The following is a 19,883-nucleotide window of genomic DNA, read 5'->3' on the forward strand; positions in this document are numbered from 1 at the left end:
TTGTGAGATTGAATTCTAATCCCACGTGTTGTAAACCTCACATAGGCACCTACCTCCGATCAAAAAATTGTGAGATTGACTTCCCATGTGGTAAACCCAAGGTAGAGGGTAAGTACACTTGCTATACTAAGTGGGTAAAACTAAAAATACTATAATAAGCATGAATTGATAAATTTGAAATGTGTTTCTCTGAACGGAAAATGTCCTGGGCAGTAAAATAATAAACGAAGATCTTACCTATTACACATTACACATTGGTGGGGTTAATTTTAATCATCATATCATAGATAGAAGCTAGTCAATCCCGAGCATACAGTAAAAAAAACACTAATTACCTTCCTTGAGGTCGAAAGTTTAATCTTATACTGAAAAAAGTATACATAGAAGCTAATTATTATAAAAGTGTTGAATTGGCAAAGATAATTGCTCTAAAGAATTCGTGTAAGGCTTAAATCTCAATTATTTTACAACGTTACATCACAAATAAAAAACCGTAGGTGGAGATTAGAACGAGGACCTTTTAGGAGCGACCATGTTGGCCAAATAACCATCTATGCCTTTGTGAAAAGGCAAATGTTCTGGAACAAAAGCTGGTTCTGGTAAAAAATAATAATGCTACAATTCGAAGTAGATATCAATAATAAATTACAATTAACCATTTAATGAGTAAATCAAATAAAAGACAGTTTTTCAAAAGGGAAAAAAGATCGAAGAGGACAGGGCATCATTTCCTGGGGTCGTCTTTTAGGAACAGTCCAACTGGTCCAACATGCTTCAACAATAACCAGTATATAAAATGTGAATAAACCATTCCCCTGGGTGAAGAATAACAAATTGTGAAAACTTTACACAGAACTTACAGGATCGGAGATTGTACTTCAAAGTTGTTATCAATCTTCTAGAAGATATTTGTTTCTTCTTGCACCAAAGGCAAGTCTCTGAACAATTTGGGAAACATGAAACAATTAATTGATGGAAAGAATTAGGGAAAATGGGAGGAAAAAAAGACATTTCAACTTAATTGAGCAGTCATTAATCATTTATTAACTGAAAATATCTGGGAATAAGCTTTCAGTCCAGTGAGGAAACGAATGTACGTGGGCCTTGTTGAACCATTGGTTGGGATAGATCTTATGTTTGGAACAAGGTATTCTGCGACCTGTAAACGCAAATATCAACCGCCAGGTGAAGAAAAATGCAGATGCGAAGAATTATAGCATTTATGATGTTGGCAACGTCCATGAAGAGTGCTAACATTTTGATGAAAGTTTATTTAGCACATCAACTGATTAAAGCATAGAAGTATACGTTTCACATTAACTTTTCAGTGCCTCTTGTTTTAGACTGTGCTCGTACTCAAACGAATGAGCAAATATTTTTACTGAAACTCACAATCGTAAATGAATTTGATCGAAAGAGGAATTTTTCTTAGGTCTATTATAACCACACGATATGTTTATCAATCAGATCAAGGTGAGACTCATAGAATACCAAAGGCACTGTCAACTGCATACTAAGAAAAGATCAATTTGGACAATATGAGATTTACCACTTCAGGTGGTTCTGCCAAGACATTGATGAAAAATTTCGCCTGCAGAAGCCAAGAGTTTTAGTTTTTCATATTCGTGAATTTATTAAGAAAATATACTGTCAAAGAATCTATAATGCATCATTGACCTGCTTTGTATTAGCACCAGACATGAGAAGATCAGTTGTAACCATCCCAGGCTGCAAGACCAAATAACAGAAATGACATATTCAGGTAAAGAAAGGAAGATAAGTATTGCATGGTGTTACGAACCTTACGACATGGACCTTACAACGTAGAACATTTTAACAATTTCAATATACTATATGTCTATATCCATGAATATCTCCATTACAATGTCAAGTGTCTAATTGATGTAAACTATGCAAGGTTCAAAAATATCACAGCTCATCAACATCTGAAAAATAAAATTCTCAAGCAGTTTTGACAAAGGGGCTCAGATAGAAAATTTTATACTCAAGTTGAAAGCATAAAATTGTGTTGTAACACACCGAAAGATTGTGCACTACAACATTTTTCACATCCTGCATCCGCAATTCCGCCTGCAATTAATTTAAGAAAAATAATGGAAACGTCAATACTAAAAGCAAAAGAAGTGTAAAGAGGAATCATTGGATATTTCATGATAAGTGCAAGGATGGGATGGAATGTTTTGATGTAGCCAAATTTAAAGCTTCTCAGTGATGGTGTATTTCATATCCATTTAAGGACTGTTCTTCCGGCACTATTTGCGACTCCTGGGATGTTTTTATCTTTCCCCCCTAATTGTTGTTCTTTTATTTGTTTCCCGTTTTGCTTTTTTTGCTTTGTTATATTTTCACTTCCTCAAAAATTTGTATCTCTGAACTTGCCTACTTGTTTTTATTCGTTAATGAAAATTTTTGTATCATATTGAAAGAAAAAAAAAAGCGAAAGAAGTGTACAAGTGATTTCAAATTGAGAACATTGACGACGAGAAAAAATAGAAGAGACAGTAAGAATGAGGAGGAACAAGTTAATTAGATTTCTTTGTTATTTTTAACGACTAATGAACCAATGACCAGCACTTTTTAGTTATTTTTTATTGCTGAGTCAAACCTTAGTACTCTTGAGTCTTGATGGCAGCCGGCAAGGACTTTCCTCGGACTTTTTTCACTGTGGGGCTATGGTGGTGTTTAGTTCTAGAAATGATCACTCACCCACTAATACAATCCAGGGATCGATATGACTGAGACAATCACAGATAAGCACTCCAAATGCTAATAGATTTTTTTCCCAATCTTATACGTGGTCAAAATTGATCATCCTCGGTATGTCTACTACATTTGAATCAAACAGAGCTGATTCAGTATGCTGCAGAATACATCGATGCTAAGTACAATCCCTATTGACACCTAATTTATTTGAGAGAGAGAGAGAGAGAGAGAGAGAGAGAAATAAGTTCAAGTAGCTAGTTTATTATTACTGCAGTGTCGTTATTTTTGTACCGTAGTGTCGGGTAGCCAGTTTATGATTAATAACAGAAACTAAATGATGATTTAATTTAAGACAGAATTAAATAAATGACTTCGTACCTGTAATGACTTCGTTAAATGAACAACACTTCTTTTGGTTGCCCCATAGGCAGCAAACCTGAGGAAATACAAAGAGAATTACAAACAATATTTCTCTTTTTTCCAGTGACAAGAGTAAGTGGCTATTACATAAACAGAATAAATGCATATAATTAACCTTACCTCACTTGAATAGACTCCTTGAAAACATAACTTAGATTCATGAGAAATGCTTAAGAGGTATAAACCTTCACACGTTTCACTATAAAATTATTTGCACCATCCGCTATTCAAGTAATGGCAATAAAATGATCCATGCAATTAGAATTAGCATATGCTGTTCCACTGCTGCATATCCTAAAGCGGTTGCATCATATATGATTGAGCACAATGTGCATGTAATCCAAATGAACGACAGATTTCTAGAACTTTTCCCATGTCTTTTGCATTCTTCTTGAAACAATTGTATATCAGATAGAGAACATCAAAACGAACTCAGCTTAAGAGAGAGAAAGAACAGCACCTAGGGGTGGGTCGTCCATCAGAACCAGCCCCATCAATGTTGAAAATATGACCCCCTCGAGGTTGGTTTGACATCATCTTTATTGCCTAACCAGAAGTCAGGAACTATGCATGATTTACAAGCCTAAAATATGAAAGAGTTCCTGAAGTTCCTGATTGAAATAGTATATACCTCTCGGCAACATATCATCAAACCAAGAGCATTTGTAGTGACAACTTCACTGCAATAGAGAGTGTCCAAGAAATAAACCAAAAGCATTTCTATTGCATGTCATTGAGGTTTGAAGATCAGGAGGAGGAAGCTCACATGAGATCCTCATCTGAAGCCTCAACCAAAGGCTTAAAGCTATAAGCATTTGATCCTGCATTATTGATCTGCATTGTTCTTGAAATAAGTTAAAAGAGCAATGGAAACAAACAAAATTCCACCAAGCTAATTATGAGACATAAATCAACTTTTTAAGAGACTCGTCATCCCTCTTATAGGCAACGGATTCGCCTCCCTTTAAAACTGATCAACAATTGAAATAGTGGACAATAGAACATTTTTGTTCTTTTAAGCCCAGTTTCCCATGCTATGGGTGGGGACAGTGGCATGTTGAATAAGTAAACTATGAAAATGTTGTTCCAAAAAATCTAAGAATTATCTTAGGCCAACACTTCTCTGATATGATACGTGTTAGAATAGTATGAAGAACCTCAATGACATGATACAACTATTCACACCATCTGACAAAAAGACAAACTGGGTCTAGGCACTCTATTAGTTGGACATCTCAGTAGAATCAATACACCTGATAATCTTTTTCCATTTAAACAGCTAATATTTCATAATTGGTATCACTTTCCCAAGTTCCCAACTGTTTACTTAATTACTCAAGTATGAAAGGGATATACGTGAATATATATCTTGTAATATGTGGATCATTTCTTGGACAGATATCATGTTCTACTATAAAAGTCTTCTGAAGATTTATATCAAATTGATATGTTAAACTACATCTTAACCACCATGAGTTGATCAGTAATGTAAAAGAGACAATTTGAAACTTTTGAGGTCTTGAGGTTACTAGTTCAAGTGCGAACCTTAGAGGCCACCAATCTACTATATTCAACATCGTATAGGCTCTTTGATGCCAAATAGACAACTATTCGAGTTACTAGAAATCAAGATATACTCATCAGTCCTCATGTAGAAGGTGAAGGAGAAGAGAAAGAAGAATTTGACGTAAATACCCATATGTCAATGTATTTAAGATTTTTCTGCACAAATGTGACTAAATTCTTTACATCCTCTCCTTCTCGTACGTCACATTTAGTACCCTGTAGAAGAGAATTAGATTTAGGGCAATGAGCTTGAAGTATCAGCAACTGTTCCCATTGTAAATAGTACATGGAGAACAATGAAACGACAGAAAATTGGTAAATAAACTTCTGAAAAGAAAAATCAAAATGAAGAAGTCTAGCAGGAGGTACCCACACATGCTGCTCCCCAAATTCTTCTCTCAGGCTTTGAACAGAAGATTCTACCCTCTCAGCTGTTAAAAGATTTGTTCAGCAAATATAAACAAAAGTGCTTTAGTGGTGTTATTGTAAATTTAGTGATTTACATTAACAGACGAAACTTGAACTGCTTCAGTATATTAAGGTTATTGTAAACTTAAACTGCTTTAACAAGTGCAAGTCACACCCTACTAAGGATGCCGATAGGAACCATAAATCAAAATATAAATTAACAGAAAATAATATTGATATTAAGAAAGAAAATTACAATATCCCAAGCAATTTGAGAAGCCTAGACTTTCCCACCGGAAAGAAGAAAAGAAATTCAACATTTTTTTTTCTTTTTGGTGCAAAAGATCTCGAGAATGACCAGAATCCATACCTAATCGATCAACACATTTTTTTATGGCAACAGAAATATATTAGTTAGAAAAAGAGAATGTGCACCACCCATAAGACTATTGAGTCTATAAGATAAAAAAAATTACAAACGCATAAGAACCCGTATCTTGCAAATACAAAAATAAAGGAAAGTTCTGAAATTCTTCAGGAGAAAGAAACTCATAAAGATGTCAAATAGTGAATCCATAGACTCGAGCTTCTCCAAATATGGTCTAATATCATATAGCTGATAAGATGGCTGAAGTAAATTACAAATACAACCCCATACCCACTTCACTCTACAAAATAATCTGCAGTCAAACTCCATTGATTTAACTCAGGAAATTCCTACTCTAGACAAGACTGAAAATGACCTCGACATGCCATGATTATATTATTGTGTATGTGCGTGAGAGAGAGTATTAGAAAAGGTAATTCTTTAGTTAATGTTCTACTGTGCTTTACAGATTCATTCACAGTCCTGTACGAATGTGCATGAACGGGCGGAGAAAAAAAAAGACAAGAAGAAAGTTTCATAATGATCATAGTGCAAATTTTACCTGATCGTGAACAGATTACAACATTGTCACCTGCTTTCAGAAACTGTTTAGCCAATGCATATCCTATTCCTAGATAAATTGCAAATATGAGTAGAAAACACCATAAGAATGGAAATAAGGAAGTTAAAAGCACCAAAGCATCAAATAAGATAGAATCGGCAAATTCTGTATACGCATTCATAGAAAAACTCCACCGATCCCAAGGACCTGTGTAGGTAGATTAGAATATGACTAAAATTACACAATCAAGAGAATTGAGGTTATTATGTGCAAATATAATAAACATTTTCCATGGAGTCGGATGGATATCCTATGAAAAAAAGATTGTTGTTTGATCCTCCTAGCAATACAGTTCAAAACATCATATGTCCAAAGGCCTAACTTGTGAGGTTTATGAATTTTTCGGCGTCGGTGTCCGCGATGCAGGCGATAATCAACGAATTAGTTTACACATCGGGGAGCTCAGGAGTAATGAATTTGTGTTTGGCACAGAGGAAAATCGGGGGAATTCCATTCATCTCTTTGATTCAGGCCATTCCGATGGGCGACGATTTGCGTTCGAAGATGCAACCGAATTTGTGAGGTTTATGAATTGACAATTCAAATTATATCTAAATACTCTATTTAAGGGCTCAAACTTGAATTGATTAGGTTCCAACCACATGACTTATCCGTCTCGCTGCTCAATCCTAACTAAGAAAACTTTCAACGATCTATTCAAACATAAATTTGACTTCAGTCATATAAGCTCGTGAATCTTAAAGGAACACTGAAGTTCACTAATCCAATTTCCTACTGTACATGTGAAATCAATGTCTAAACATGTTCTGCGATTCTTAGTAAAAGTAGGAGTAAATAGTCAGCCAGGAAGTTTCTCAAATTCAATTCCTACGCAGATTTGAGTCAATCAGACAAACAAGTACACATTCTACCACCAATTTTTTCGTTAAAAAGCTAAAATGCAGTTAAGCGAGTACAATTCCGCAGCTCTTACCCACAGAACGAAATCAGATACCAGAAGCCATTAGAGAAATAGCGAAATCAAGTGATTCCACGCAAAGTACAAACGAGAAACCAGCAGGAAAGTGATAGTCTAGAATCAAAAGGAAAGCAATACATTACGAAATATCAAAGAAGCGGAAGAGATCGAAGAACACCAGACCTTTGGTAGAGCCGGTGATCAAAACGTTATAAGGAGGAACCATGGGCTCCCTCTGCTGAAATAATTCGGCCTTTATGGATGCAGAATAGGAATTCACGTCGCCATTCCTCGGAATGTTGGATATCTGGCGCGAACGAACTGCTGGAAGACTGGAGCTGTACTCCGATTTGCAGATTGATATACGTCGGCCGGAAGGATGAGAGAAGAAGAAGCCATGGTTCCGGGAGAGGAACGGAGACGGAGAGAGGAGGGAAGAAGATGAAGAGGAAGCCATTTTGGCGCGGTAGAAAGTTTTGGAAGCTCATTGGTTTGTTTATGGATAAAACTTCTTGGTTTTTCATTTTTCTTCAAGCAACGTCAAGATGGTAATTTACTTTTTTAAAAAATAATAAATTAATTTATTATTAAAGTATAATAATATGAAATAACATTATTTCAAAAAAAATTAATAATATTGAAATAACATAAACACATATGCCGAGTCTTTAAAAATACCAATTTGACTGAAGAAAATAAGTAAGTTGGGTTGGACATATAAGATATTAAACATCTGATTCAATCATTTCATTTACATCGAGTATCTAATATTTTTATTTTTTTTTATTATTTTTATCTGGATCTTAATGATTCCACTCAGATGTAGTTACATCATATAGTCTATAGTTTACTCATATTTTTATATCGTATGACCACCACTAAAAAGAAAAGCGTCTCGTCGTCTTGTCATCAATTTTTCTACGAGGACAAAAGTTACCCATGACAAGAGTACAAGATTCAATTTTACTGTCATTAATTTTTTTTGCTTAAACTGGAAATAAGAAATAAGAAAAAATAATAGAAATAAGAACTACACCCCGATCCAGTTAACTCCCACAATCTCCCATATTTCTTTAGATAAAACAAACCTATGGGATCTGATATAATCTAGCAAACATATATCATATGCAATTTATTAGACAATTATCAAAATAATACTTATCACCAAAGACATTTAAAAGTTATTTTAATATTTTCAATAGTAGATTTGGATTAGTTATATATATATATATATAATATTTGAAAACTTTATTGGTATATTTGTAATTAATTGAGTTTCTTTTATAGCACGTATGTTGGTGCTCACTTTTAAATTTAATTAATTTATAAAAACTAAACTCTAAATATTTACAAGATAAAGAAAAAACTATATAAAAAAATAAAACGAAACAAGGTCATATAGTTAAAGCCTTACAGTTAATGGACGGTTGTACATATGGCAAAAATATTTAATAAAATAAGTAAAATAGTAGCCATATTTAATTTTTTTCAAATATAGCATTTAAAAAAAATGGATGTCAAATTTGAAAATTACAATTTTATCCTACAATATATCTGATATACACTTATAGTATATCTGCAATATATCTAATTACTAATATATGTTTATAATTTACCATCGATATACAAATAATATACTACTGACATAACTTATTATATATGATTTACCACTAATATAACACTGATATATATTTGATATATACTTAATATGTTTATAATTTACCACTTATATACCTCCGATATAATCATGATATATACTACTATAATTATGATACATGTGTGTTTATATAATACTATTATATCCAATTTGTTTTCATATGAAAACAATGGTGAAAAAAAATTAATATAAAGTTATTGTATAAAAGGTTTATGTGGATTATGCACGTAAAAAAACAAGTTAGAAATCTGACATACTTTATAAATTTAAACAGTTGATATCTTTTATATTTAGTATCTAATTAATATTAATATAAAATAAATATTAGTGATATAGTAATCAACATCATTGATAATATTAGTATATTAAGCAACAAATTGCAATGGTAAACTATAATTTAAACTGTTGATATACCAATAAAAATGAAACATTTGATATACCTTATATTTAGTATATCAATTGCAAATATGTTTAGTATATTGTAAATTAGAGGTACATCAGATATATATATTAGAGGTATAATACATACATCTGATAATGTATATCATTGGTACATATGATAATGTATATCAGGGGTACATCAATGTATATCAGAGTTACATCTATGGATTCGATGTATATCAGATACAGATATACATTAAATTTATATCAAATACATATATACATTGAATGTATATCATATATCATAAGGGTAAAATCGAAATAATAAAAATTCTAAAAATAAAAGTTCTAAGAATAAAAATTCAAATATTTTGTTATATTTGAAATTTTAAAAAGCTGGTGACATTTTTTGAAATTTATGAATTATTTTTACTACCCACACCCTTAGGTAATATATATATATATATATAACATAATTCAAGTATTAAAATAAAGAAATATTTTGTCAACAACAACTTTATTTGAATATAAAATAAAATATACATAAATTAAAGTAAATTTATACAGGGCGCATTGTTATGAGTTAATTAATTAGTTCTTTAACTTTTTATTGGAGGACCTCAAGGAAGCAGCTCCAATTACCACGATGGCCAAAACGGCAGCCCCAATCATCACCACTCGCCGGTTTTCGTCCTTCCACGACGCCGCCGCCGCCGCCACCGCCGCCTTGCCGGTTTTTTTAACGGTATAAACGAGCCCTAATTTTTCATCACCGCCAGCATTTCGTTTTTTCTCTTCAGTTTCGTTAGCCTTCGATTCAGCGAAGATTTTAGTGTTCTCAGAAACTTTTGTGCCTGATTTTGACAATGGCGATGCGGGAACCACCGTAGATGGTGGCTCTTCCGATTCTTCTCTTGCTCCGACATCAGTCGATTTTTTCCGATTGGATGTTGCCGGTGCCGGAGCCGCAGCAGGAGGCACCGGTGGTGGTGCGGCAATCTCAGAGAGTTTCTTTTGGTATTTTTCTCTGAGTTCCTTTACTGAGCGGCTCGATTCACGATCGGGCGGTGGCGGTGCGGAGATTTCGGGGTATAATTCTTCGTCTCTTCCCTTCGATTTCTCCGTCGGAGGCGCTGAAACCTTCGACGGTAATTTTCTCTCAGTTTCTACTCGTTCCCTTACGTCGTCCGTCGTTTTCTGATCAGACGGCAGTGGCGCCGGAACCCTAGCCGGTAATTTATCGCGATCTTTTCCTTCTCGTTCCCTAACTTCATCGGTCGATTTCTGACCAGGCGGCCGTGGCGCCGGAGTAGTAGGAGGCAATTTTTGGTGGCATTTTCCTGCTCTTTCCTCTGCCTCGTGATCCGTCGTTGTCTGATCAGAAGAAGTCTCTCGATGATCGTCTTCTTGCTTCGAAGAGGCATCTTTAGAAGCTGGCCAATCAGACAGCAATCTGGGGATGACAATGTGAAGAACATCGCCCCGGAATCTGCCATAGATTCCGGTGGGCAAGCAGTCGGCGGGAAGCGTAAATTGATGGTGGAAATTTGTTTTGTGCTTCTGCCCCTGCAGCTTAAGCTTTCCCAATGACCGGTCGTACGTTACCTTTATCAGATCCTTTGGGCAACCTGCATATAAATTTAATAAATAAAAAAATAATACATTACTTTCCCAAAATTTTTATCTTTTTTTAATCTAAAAAAAATGTTTTGAAGGGTCGTTGAAATAATTATTGATGAAATTATATACCAACACGCATAATTAGAAAAAAAATAAACAAAATAGTTATCAAATACAGTGTTTAAAAAAAGAAATTTAACATGATCTTTAGCCATTAGTATTTTGTCACACAACGTACATTCAAACCATAAATATAAATATTACATCTATGGTAATTAACATTTCAATTTTCAACTATCATGTTGAAAAATATATAAAATATGTTATTTTGGTAAAAATGTAATATAGATTCTTATAAGTTATGATAATATAATATATCCTTGGAATATACGAAGTAATTGAGAATTTATTTAATAATGTTCTCATTTTAAATTTTCAGCAAAATCAAGTTTTTTTTTCTTGTTTCTAATTTTTTTTTTCTAAAACAAAGGTAAAAGTATTATTTTGTTATTTTTACTTATAAAACGCACAATAAATATAAAAGAATGAATGTAATGTAAAAAATTGAAATTTCAATTTTAAATAAAATTTTTATTTAGAACTATAGATAAAAAAATAATTACGATACATGTTTTCGTCTTTTTTTTTTTAATAATAAAAAATGAACAAAAAAATTAAGAAACACAATTTTATTTCTCCAAGCAAAGAAATAATTACGAAATACAATTTTGTTTCTCCTTGTTGAAAAAAAAAACGAGAAATAAAAAAATTACCAAACGGAGCCTAAGAAAATGAGTTTTAAATTCGAGACGAGAAACATATACTAGAACCTGGAAGCTCGATGCGCAACTCGTATTCATTACGTTCGGAATAGAATAAGATGGGTTCGAATCTTATGCCAAGACTTTCCATGTCACTTTTGGCTGGTTGATCTTCTACTTTTGAACCTTTTCCAAACCAATCCATTGTTCTTCTGAGCTGTGCTTTTAGTTTCTTGGTTGAATGAACAAAAGACAGCACTTTGATTTTTATTTTATAACTACTTTATTTATGCAATTGTGGGTGTTCTTGGCTTTCATTTTCTTGTGGGCAAGTCTATTCCTTTTTTCTCTGTTTGGTCTTCAATTTTTTTGGGTTTTCTTTATCCTTACATGTGGAAAGGAATTTATTTTATATTTACTTCGATGGTAAAGATTCAATTTTTCTTCCTCTCGTTGCCGTTATTTGATAGGGTCGGGTGTTCATGAGTTGGATTGAACCGAACCAACAAGTTCGACCACACCAAATTAACGATCATAAAACTGACTAATTTATTTTTACTTTAAAATTCATGATATATACCTTAATCAATTCAACTATATTTATTTATTTATTTCGATTTGATTTTCATTCCACTTCTTTAAACTAAACGTCAACATTAGAATTCGGTATAACTTTGTTTGAATAACATATTTATTAAATGTTATTGATTTGGCTATGTTCTCCATCTCTCTAAAACTTTGCAAATTATCAATGGAAAGATTCTAAGAAGTTGGTCATGTTTCTTTTCTTCAAAAGAAGTTAAGAATATTTGGTTTGATAGTGTCAACTGCAAGTTGTTCCAAGTATTATGCTTTTTTCCTTTTTATCTACCAACAAAAATTTTCGTTAAAAATTTCGAGACAAAAATAAATTAAAGCCGAAAGTAATTCAACTAATATTTAAACCAATTTATATATAATGTGCAAATTTTTGAAAAGTAAATGCAAACAATTCATCAAAGCCAACATAGCTCAACGGTAATTGGCATATATTCTCAAACCAACAGTTTGTGAGTTTGATCACCATCCCACGTGTTGTACTAAAAAAAATGTAAATTATTCATAAATTTTTTCTATAATTTAATCTATGTTCTCAACTTATATATAATAATGAAATAGAAGTTATGTTTCCTTAATTAATTTTAGTTCAAAAGATAAAAGCGAGGATTTGAACCATCTTTGGATCGAAGATATATATCTAAGTTCATTGCATGTTAATATTTATTGTTTTAAAGTGGAGCTTCATTAGATAATACATATTGCTCATTTTATTCGTTTGGGATAATTTTGACCTTGGATGGAGAATGAGGTTCAAATAGATGACTTACTGTATTTTTGTTTGTTTAAAAAAGTTTCGAAAGCGATTTTCTACTTTTACAAAAGCACGGTGATTTATAATAATAATAACTATTTTTTAGTACAACAAGTGGAGGTAGGGAGATTCGAACTCATTACCTTTTGGTCACAGACAAGTACTAATTATGCTGAGCTAAGTTCATGTAAGCTAAATTATCCTTAAATCAATTGAATATGATTTTTTTAAAAATTTAAGAAAGGATATGAAATTTGTTAATAAGCAAACAAAATTATCATTAAATTAGTTGTAATCTAATAGGTTCATAAAGTGTCCAACTCTCTAAACATTCAATTTTGTGTAATATATACTTGACTATTAACACTTCTAGATATACATAATTTTATTAGATATAAAATTAAAAGAATAAAGTCGTATTTTACATATGATTAGATTTGTAAATTTTAAAGAATGTCGAATAGGCCAGAGACTTATTAAACACGAAATTAAAAGTTATTAAACTAATAATTTAAGATAGATAGATATTAGTTAACTTTAAAAAAAAATAATTAAACTAGATATAGTAGTATAAAATAATTTTTCCCATTAAAACGTGATATCCTTCAATAAGGATCTCTTTTACAAATTTTGGACACTATGGTCGAACATCAACATAATTCAACTTCTTAAAATTAAAGCATAATTCAATTTTTATTTGTTAATAAATGAAGGAATGGCACACCTTTTTTTTTTTGAAGTGCTTTCTCACAAATGTTTTTATTTTACATAACAAACGATATTGTTCTTCATTTCGAGATACATACAAGTCAATACAGTACAATGTATACAATAACATTGTCAACTTGTACGCATGATCTGATTACAATTCTAAATACAAATTCTCTACACGCTGACTTTGGTGCAGATATATAAAAGTTGAAACTTTATTATTCAGGTAAATCATGATCATTTGGATGAAATAGAGATTAATTTTTCTTTTTTTTAAATATTACAGTAAGAGTGTTATTGAGAAATTTTGCACGGACTCCATCCAATGAGCAATCTTCATTAATTGGTATGCGTTCATTCAAACGAGTGACATTGAAGCCATCGGATTTTTGTCCCGCAACTATAAGAGTATTTGTACTCGTGTTCAAATTGATTCGTAAATGATCCCTTGAAAACCCTAAACGAAATCAATGGAACCAAACAAGACATAATTAATTATTTGATCATTTAAATATCAAAGAAAGCGATCAAGTTAATTCCATAGATAAAATTTACCTGAAAGTTGCATGGTCAGTTGTATTTCATTACCACTGGTATCCCATGTTGCTTGTGGATTAAACGGTTGGTTTGATTGCGCTAAGTTTCTCCAATCTTGTCGTGACACGTTCTGACTCGACATTGGAAATCTTTCTAGCTTCTGTTTGGAAGGTGGGAAAATGAGGGAAAGTGTGGGAAAATGGCTCTACAGAGCTTTGGGTTTTGGTATATGTAAGAGAAGAAGCGTTTATATAAGCCTCGGCCTCGTTCTTTTTTTTTTTTTTTTTTTTAAATCTCTTTTCAAGAATTCTTATTCCTTTCCCATTGCTTTAATTCTGGCTTTGTGATAGTGCTTAAAATGGAATATATCAAAATGATGGGTTAAAAGCTTCATCAAAATTTCTACGACAAGTTACATAAACCACCAAGTTTGGCAAGAGGCCAAATATGCTTTGATTTACCTTTTTTAAAATATTCTTTTCTATCTTTTTCATTTATTTATCTTTTCTAAAGGGAATAAAGATTGTGGTTCTTTAAAGTTTGGAGGCGAATTTTCGTGTCGTGATCTGTATGGAAAAATTATTCTGTTTCTTTAAATTTAAGATGGTTAAGTTTTCTTCCAATTGTTGTACTTTTTTTTATATGGATACAAAAGTTCTGTTTAAATTAAATGTTACCTAATTCGTCTTTGTTTAGGTTCAAAACGTTCATTTTGACTTACTAAAAAAAATTCATTTTTTGATTTAGTTATTTTCAACTTTTGTTCCTTTTAGTGCAAAAGGAATATTTTGATTCTTGTGGTTTAAAAAAGGATTACTTTTGTCACTTAATTTTCATTTTTATCATTTTTTTATCGTGATATTTTAGTCACTATTGTTTTAAAATTTAGCCATAAATTTACATTAAATAATCTTCATTTTCTATAAAATTTGTGTTAAAATTTTAGTAACTAGAAACTAAATTTGGTTACTTTTAAAAAGAAGAACTAAAATGAATATTGTGAAATTACAAAGACTATAATTTACATTTACAAAAATTGAAAGCGTTTTGAAAATATATAAATTAGAATGAACCAAAAGCCAAGAGAGACCACTATATTTAACTATTATTTCTTTCATTAATGTGAATATTTAAATTGTACTTTAAAATAATATTTTGCATTTTGTTCATTTCATCTATATCTTTTTAAAATGTTCATTTTTATTTTTATACTTTAAAAAGTGATCATTTTAATCTTTCATTTTCAATTCTATCTCATTTCATTTGATCTTGAGATCTAGATATAAAATTGTATTAAAGGATTTCTACTATGAAATTTGTGTTAAAATTTTTGCAAATAGAAACTAAATTGGATACTTTTTAAAAGTACAAAACTAAAATAAACGTTTTAAAAATACAATAACTAAAAAAAATTAAAAATTAAAAATATATGTACCAATATTAATATTGTAAAAGTACATAGATTAAAATGAACCTAAACCAAAAATAGACTAAATTAGTTGTTTTTAGTACATACCAAAATAACATTTAACCATTGTTTTCTTTTTTTACTTCTTTGATGTGAAACTTTAAATTGTACTTAGAAATTTGTTTTTAGTATAATCAGTTTCTTTTATCCTAGATGATACAAATCAATGCAAAACTCTATTTAGGTTTCGTGACAAAAACGAGTTAGTGATAATTGACATATATCTTCAACTAAGAGGAACTGATGTCGTGAGTTCAATCCTCACCCCTACGTGTTATATTAATATATATATATTTTGGGTTAAACTGATCTCAAACCAATTTTTTATTTATAAAATAAAAGTTATATGACAACATAGAAATTAATGTGGCTTTATCGAAAATAGTTTCTTTAAAAGATGATATCTAGTCCAAAAAGGTTCAACTTAAACACTATTTTGTTTTTAAATAAATCTCAAAACAGTGCCACATATCAAACTAATTCTCTCATTTTTTATGAAATTACAATGTTACTACCATTTTTAGGAAAATATTAATTTAATTTTTCAAGCACATTAGTGAACAAATTGTGATGATAACAGCAACATTTTGATGGGTTAATGGTGGTAAAACAAATAGCATTTTTTTCATTTTAATTTAGTTTATGTTAATGGTAAAAATAAATTTACTTTGTCAGGCATATTATTATTATTATTATTATTTGAGCTTAATGGGTCAAGTTAAAAAAACAAGAGAAAAGGGAATGGAGTTCGAACCTGCATAGATCAGTCCTTTTTTTTTCCGCTTTTTGCTCCTTTTTTTTTTTCCAGAATTTGCCACATGCTTACATTTCATTGCTTACCTAGCAAACCAAATATTTATATTACAAAAAAAAAAACAAACAAACAATTCTGAATAATACTATGCCTGGCAATTACATATACCAATCATAATTTCATTCTTTTCCTAGCATTTATTGTTTTTAAAAACATAAAATTGAAGTACTGATTTCATTTAATTTAAAACTTCCAAGTCATAATTGAGTCGTTTGAACAAATGACAGAAATTAAAAAAAAATAGCATTTAAACATTAAAAAAATTGCAACTAGTAAACTTAGGAAAAATGTATTTATGGGTTAATTATAGGAGCTTATTTCCAAAATTTGTACCTGCTTGTATCCAATATTTTCAGTTCCTTTGCATACCTGGAAAATTAAATATTATTCCAAAAGAAAAGCACAGAATGGTGTCAACAATGTATATATAATTTTATTTAATAAAATTAAAATGAATCTTAAAATAAAATAAAAACCTACCAAGAACTTAGCTGCTTAATTGAGTATTTATGTATAAAAGATGAAGATGTATAGATTTGAAATTGAAAGCACAATTCATACTATCAAACATATTCATGAATTAACAGTTCAACGAAAAGGTGGAAGAGAAAAAAATGAACCTGCAAAAACGACCTTCTTCTGAACTTTGTTGCATTCCAATTTGTTGGATTACCAAACAAATCAGATATTTCTACTAAAAAAATGATTCTAAATAATGTTAATAATAAGGAACATTAATCAATAATCAAATTAGAACCAAAGTCATAAAAAATACAACTATTATATCAAAATCATAAAATGTTACTTACCAAAAGCAGAACTTCATCTACTTCTACCGTTCCAATTGCCCTGTCCATTGGTACAAATCAATACCAATTTAACAAGTATATTGTAAATAAATCAAACAATTTTAATATTTTCTCTCTCTCTCTCTATCTGTACTGTCTTTGGTATTATTAATTCTAGAAGCGAAAATATAAATATAAAAGAAATAGATAGCATAAGAAATGGAAGATATTGAAATAAAAAAGGTAAAAATATGAAATTAAATGAAATGCTAATCTACCAAAAGCAAAACACTATTTACCCACTTACTCCATACTTGGAAGTTGTATAAATTCAATTCAAATCTGAATTAAAAGAGGGTAAGGCAAGGGCACCCATGCAGAAACATCAAATCACTCTCGAACCAACAACATTAAAAAGTTGAAAGATTAAACTTATAATTTAAGTTTAATTTTAAATAAGAAAAGGTAGAATCAAATCAATTAAAATTCAATCAACATATTGAATCACAGCATTTACCATCCCTCTCTTCTTTTAACTTTAATTTTAAATAAGAAAAGGTAGAATCAAATAAGAAAGATTCAAAACAAGTTTGGTATGGATTGATTGCTGCACAGTTTCTACAAGACATTCATTTGTTTCACGAAAAGAATTGAAATTTTGTACTTTTACTATGACCATTTACAGAATATTAAAGTGAATAAACAGGGTGTGTTTGGAAGGGGCCAAAATCACTTCCTTTTACATTGATCATGTTTGACAAATAAAAAAGTTGATTTTAGAAAAGTTTAAAATTACTAAAAAAATTATCACACGGGCCAATAAAACTATGTAAAATAATGGACTAGACTCATCCGACCCAACAAATTATGAAGATAGAACCCTAAATTAGAGCTGGGACTAAATGTGTCTTTGGGAGTGATGGTAGAATGAGTGAGTGATTTTGAAGGAAAAAAAAATTCAAGTATAATTGAATTTTCAAAAACATCATCAAACATTCAAACTGATACCTTAAAAATTAATTTAAAGTCATTTTAAACTTATCTAAAATCAAAATATTAATTTACCAAATAAAATTAATTTTTTAATTTGTCAAACACGATGGAAAGAGATTTGGATAATGTCAAAAGTGATTTTGGCAGCAACAATCACTCCCAAACACACTGAACAATTCTTTAATCCAGTGCATTAAGCAAAAAACAGCCCTAAATTCCTTCAAAATAGTATCCTTATCCCGTACAGCGAAAGAATACACAATAGTTAAATAAAATTGTTTTGTTTCTGTCCAGATGGAAGAAATTGAACTTACTCAGAGCCCGATGGAACGACAAGGAAAGGAACCACGAGAGGATTTGACTTTCGACTTCGAACCATAGAAGTTTTTCCCATTCCAATTCATGCTTTGTTTCAACTGCAATGGGAGTTCACAAAGTTATTCTTGAGAATGATGAACAGAGAAAATGTCAAGAATGTAATGAAAAATGGACTGATCCTCTATCCCTACTCTTACTGAAACTTGGAACTTCCTCTTCTAAAACCATTGATTTGTTGTTAATTCTTTGATTATGTAAATTGGGTTTTTCACATTCATTTTCCTGGATTTAGATGTGTAATTAATCTAATAAACTTGGGTCTTACCAATGAGTCAATGACTTGAAAGAAATTTTGAGGAGCAAATTTAGAAGGAAAATATGGATCTGAACAACCAGTTATGGTGCTGATTACCATCGAACAAGCAGCACCAATGGATGAAGCTACTCTTCACCACCTGCTTAGAAGGTGTGCAGAATTTGAAGATATTATTGTATTATTTGATGACCCATCCAAAAACAGAGGATATAAGAAATAAGAGATCAAATTCTTTTAACTTTTCACCAGAATATGGGAATGTGTGAGAGAGAATAATATCCAAAAATCATGCATATTTTTCTCGAAAATTAAAAAACAAAATAGGAATGTTACCAAATAGTGCGACGGAACGATGAGAAACCCGAGGATTTGACTTTGTTGATGATAGAAAAACGGTGACGGAGGGGAGGCTCACTTTCTGTTTCAGCAGCATAAAACAAAAGGTAAAAACAAAAAACAACTAGCCGAGTAACAGAACAAACAATCATCGTAAACTAAACCCCCGAGGATCGTAAACTAAACCCTAACTCATCGAGACGAAATGAGTACCTAATGCGTCAGGAAACGATACAAAATGTATGTTTATCCCTTTGCTCCGGATTCGACATGGCGATGTGAAGAAACAACAAGATTATATCATCGTCTCCGTCTCCGTCGTCGTCTCCGCACCTAAAGGACGACATTGGTCAATCGCAAAACTGACCATTGCCGTCGAGTGCGTGCGCCTTTAATGACAGAAAAGGGTGAAGGAGGCTCGCATTCTGCAAACATCGCAAACAACAAGGTAAAAACAACTCCGTAATCTAGGGTTTGGAGATTGAAAAGAGAGAACGACGCAGAGGGAGAAATCGAAAGCATACCAGAGGAGGCGTCATTCTGGAGATATCGAGATACATGGCGATTGTTCTTTGAGGAAGCAGAGGAGAAAAGATTTGACGACGGAGGTCGGCGACGGGTAAGGAGCGCCGGCGAACACTTTCTTCAGCATTTTCCGACGGTGTTGATCGTGATCGCGGGTCTTCTCTTCGGGCGTAATTTTATAGTGTGAGTTTAGCGTGTCCGAACCGCGCGGTTCCAGAGTTTGACTTGGTCAATGCTTTCATTTTACCGCCTATGAAAAAGAAAAATAAAATATTTAAAAA

General features: G+C 31.6%; 2 protein-coding genes and 1 long non-coding RNA gene across 9 annotated transcripts; all 3 read right to left on the reverse strand.

The window, feature by feature from the left end:
- Positions 1-498: 498 nt before the first annotated feature.
- NOL (NYC1-like protein) lies at positions 499-7,527 on the reverse strand. Its single transcript, XM_022278579.2, has 14 exons — positions 7,210-7,527; positions 6,048-6,116; positions 5,080-5,141; positions 4,840-4,926; positions 3,911-3,978; positions 3,776-3,824; positions 3,605-3,690; positions 3,103-3,160; positions 2,041-2,091; positions 1,678-1,728; positions 1,550-1,591; positions 1,049-1,159; positions 861-938; positions 499-772 (listed from the first exon to the last, which is right to left on the reverse strand). The coding sequence occupies exons 1-13, from the start codon at positions 7,481-7,483 to the stop codon at positions 891-893; spliced, it is 1,056 nt and encodes a 351-aa protein (XP_022134271.1). The 5' UTR covers positions 7,484-7,527; the 3' UTR covers positions 499-772; positions 861-890.
- Positions 7,528-9,508: 1,981 nt separating this feature from the next.
- LOC111006435 (uncharacterized) lies at positions 9,509-11,711 on the reverse strand. The gene is made up of 2 exons (XM_022278383.2): positions 11,515-11,711; positions 9,509-10,692 (listed from the first exon to the last, which is right to left on the reverse strand). The coding sequence occupies exons 1-2, from the start codon at positions 11,648-11,650 to the stop codon at positions 9,656-9,658; spliced, it is 1,173 nt and encodes a 390-aa protein (XP_022134075.1). The 5' UTR covers positions 11,651-11,711; the 3' UTR covers positions 9,509-9,655.
- A 1,898-nt stretch (positions 11,712-13,609) lies between these two features.
- Positions 13,610-19,846, reverse strand: LOC111006087 (uncharacterized). Of its 7 annotated transcripts, none has more exons than XR_015790542.1 (10): positions 19,602-19,846; positions 19,291-19,502; positions 19,075-19,159; positions 18,751-18,880; positions 18,422-18,523; positions 17,136-17,175; positions 16,947-17,017; positions 16,660-16,695; positions 14,063-16,352; positions 13,610-13,964 (listed from the first exon to the last, which is right to left on the reverse strand). It is a non-coding gene; the product is annotated as an uncharacterized LOC111006087 (long non-coding RNA). The 7 variants fall into 7 exon arrangements; XR_015790544.1 differs by having other exon boundaries at positions 16,947-17,020; positions 19,602-19,762; XR_015790546.1 differs by having other exon boundaries at positions 16,947-17,034; positions 19,602-19,762.
- Positions 19,847-19,883: the final 37 nt, after the last annotated feature.

Source organism: Momordica charantia, assembly GCF_013281855.1.
Source record: "Momordica charantia cultivar OHB3-1 chromosome 4 unlocalized genomic scaffold, Mcharantia_2.0 BLBB01000004.1, whole genome shotgun sequence".
Classification (NCBI taxonomy): domain Eukaryota; kingdom Viridiplantae; phylum Streptophyta; class Magnoliopsida; order Cucurbitales; family Cucurbitaceae; genus Momordica; species Momordica charantia.

Coding starts and splice junctions, on each gene's coding strand:
- NOL (XM_022278579.2), bottom strand. CDS start 7,483: ATGGCTTCCTCTTCATCTTCTTCCCTCCTCTCTCCGTCTCCGTTCCTC. Junction 4,927..5,079: donor TTGGGGAGCAGCATGTGTGG/GTACCTCCTGCT, acceptor TCTCTTCTACAG/GGTACTAAATGTGACGTACG. Junction 1,729..2,040: donor TTGTAGTGCACAATCTTTCG/GTGTGTTACAAC, acceptor TTGGTCTTGCAG/CCTGGGATGGTTACAACTGA.
- LOC111006435 (XM_022278383.2), bottom strand. CDS start 11,650: ATGGATTGGTTTGGAAAAGGTTCAAAAGTAGAAGATCAACCAGCCAAA. Junction 10,693..11,514: donor GTTGCGCATCGAGCTTCCAG/GTTCTAGTATAT, acceptor ATTTATATGCAG/GTTGCCCAAAGGATCTGATA.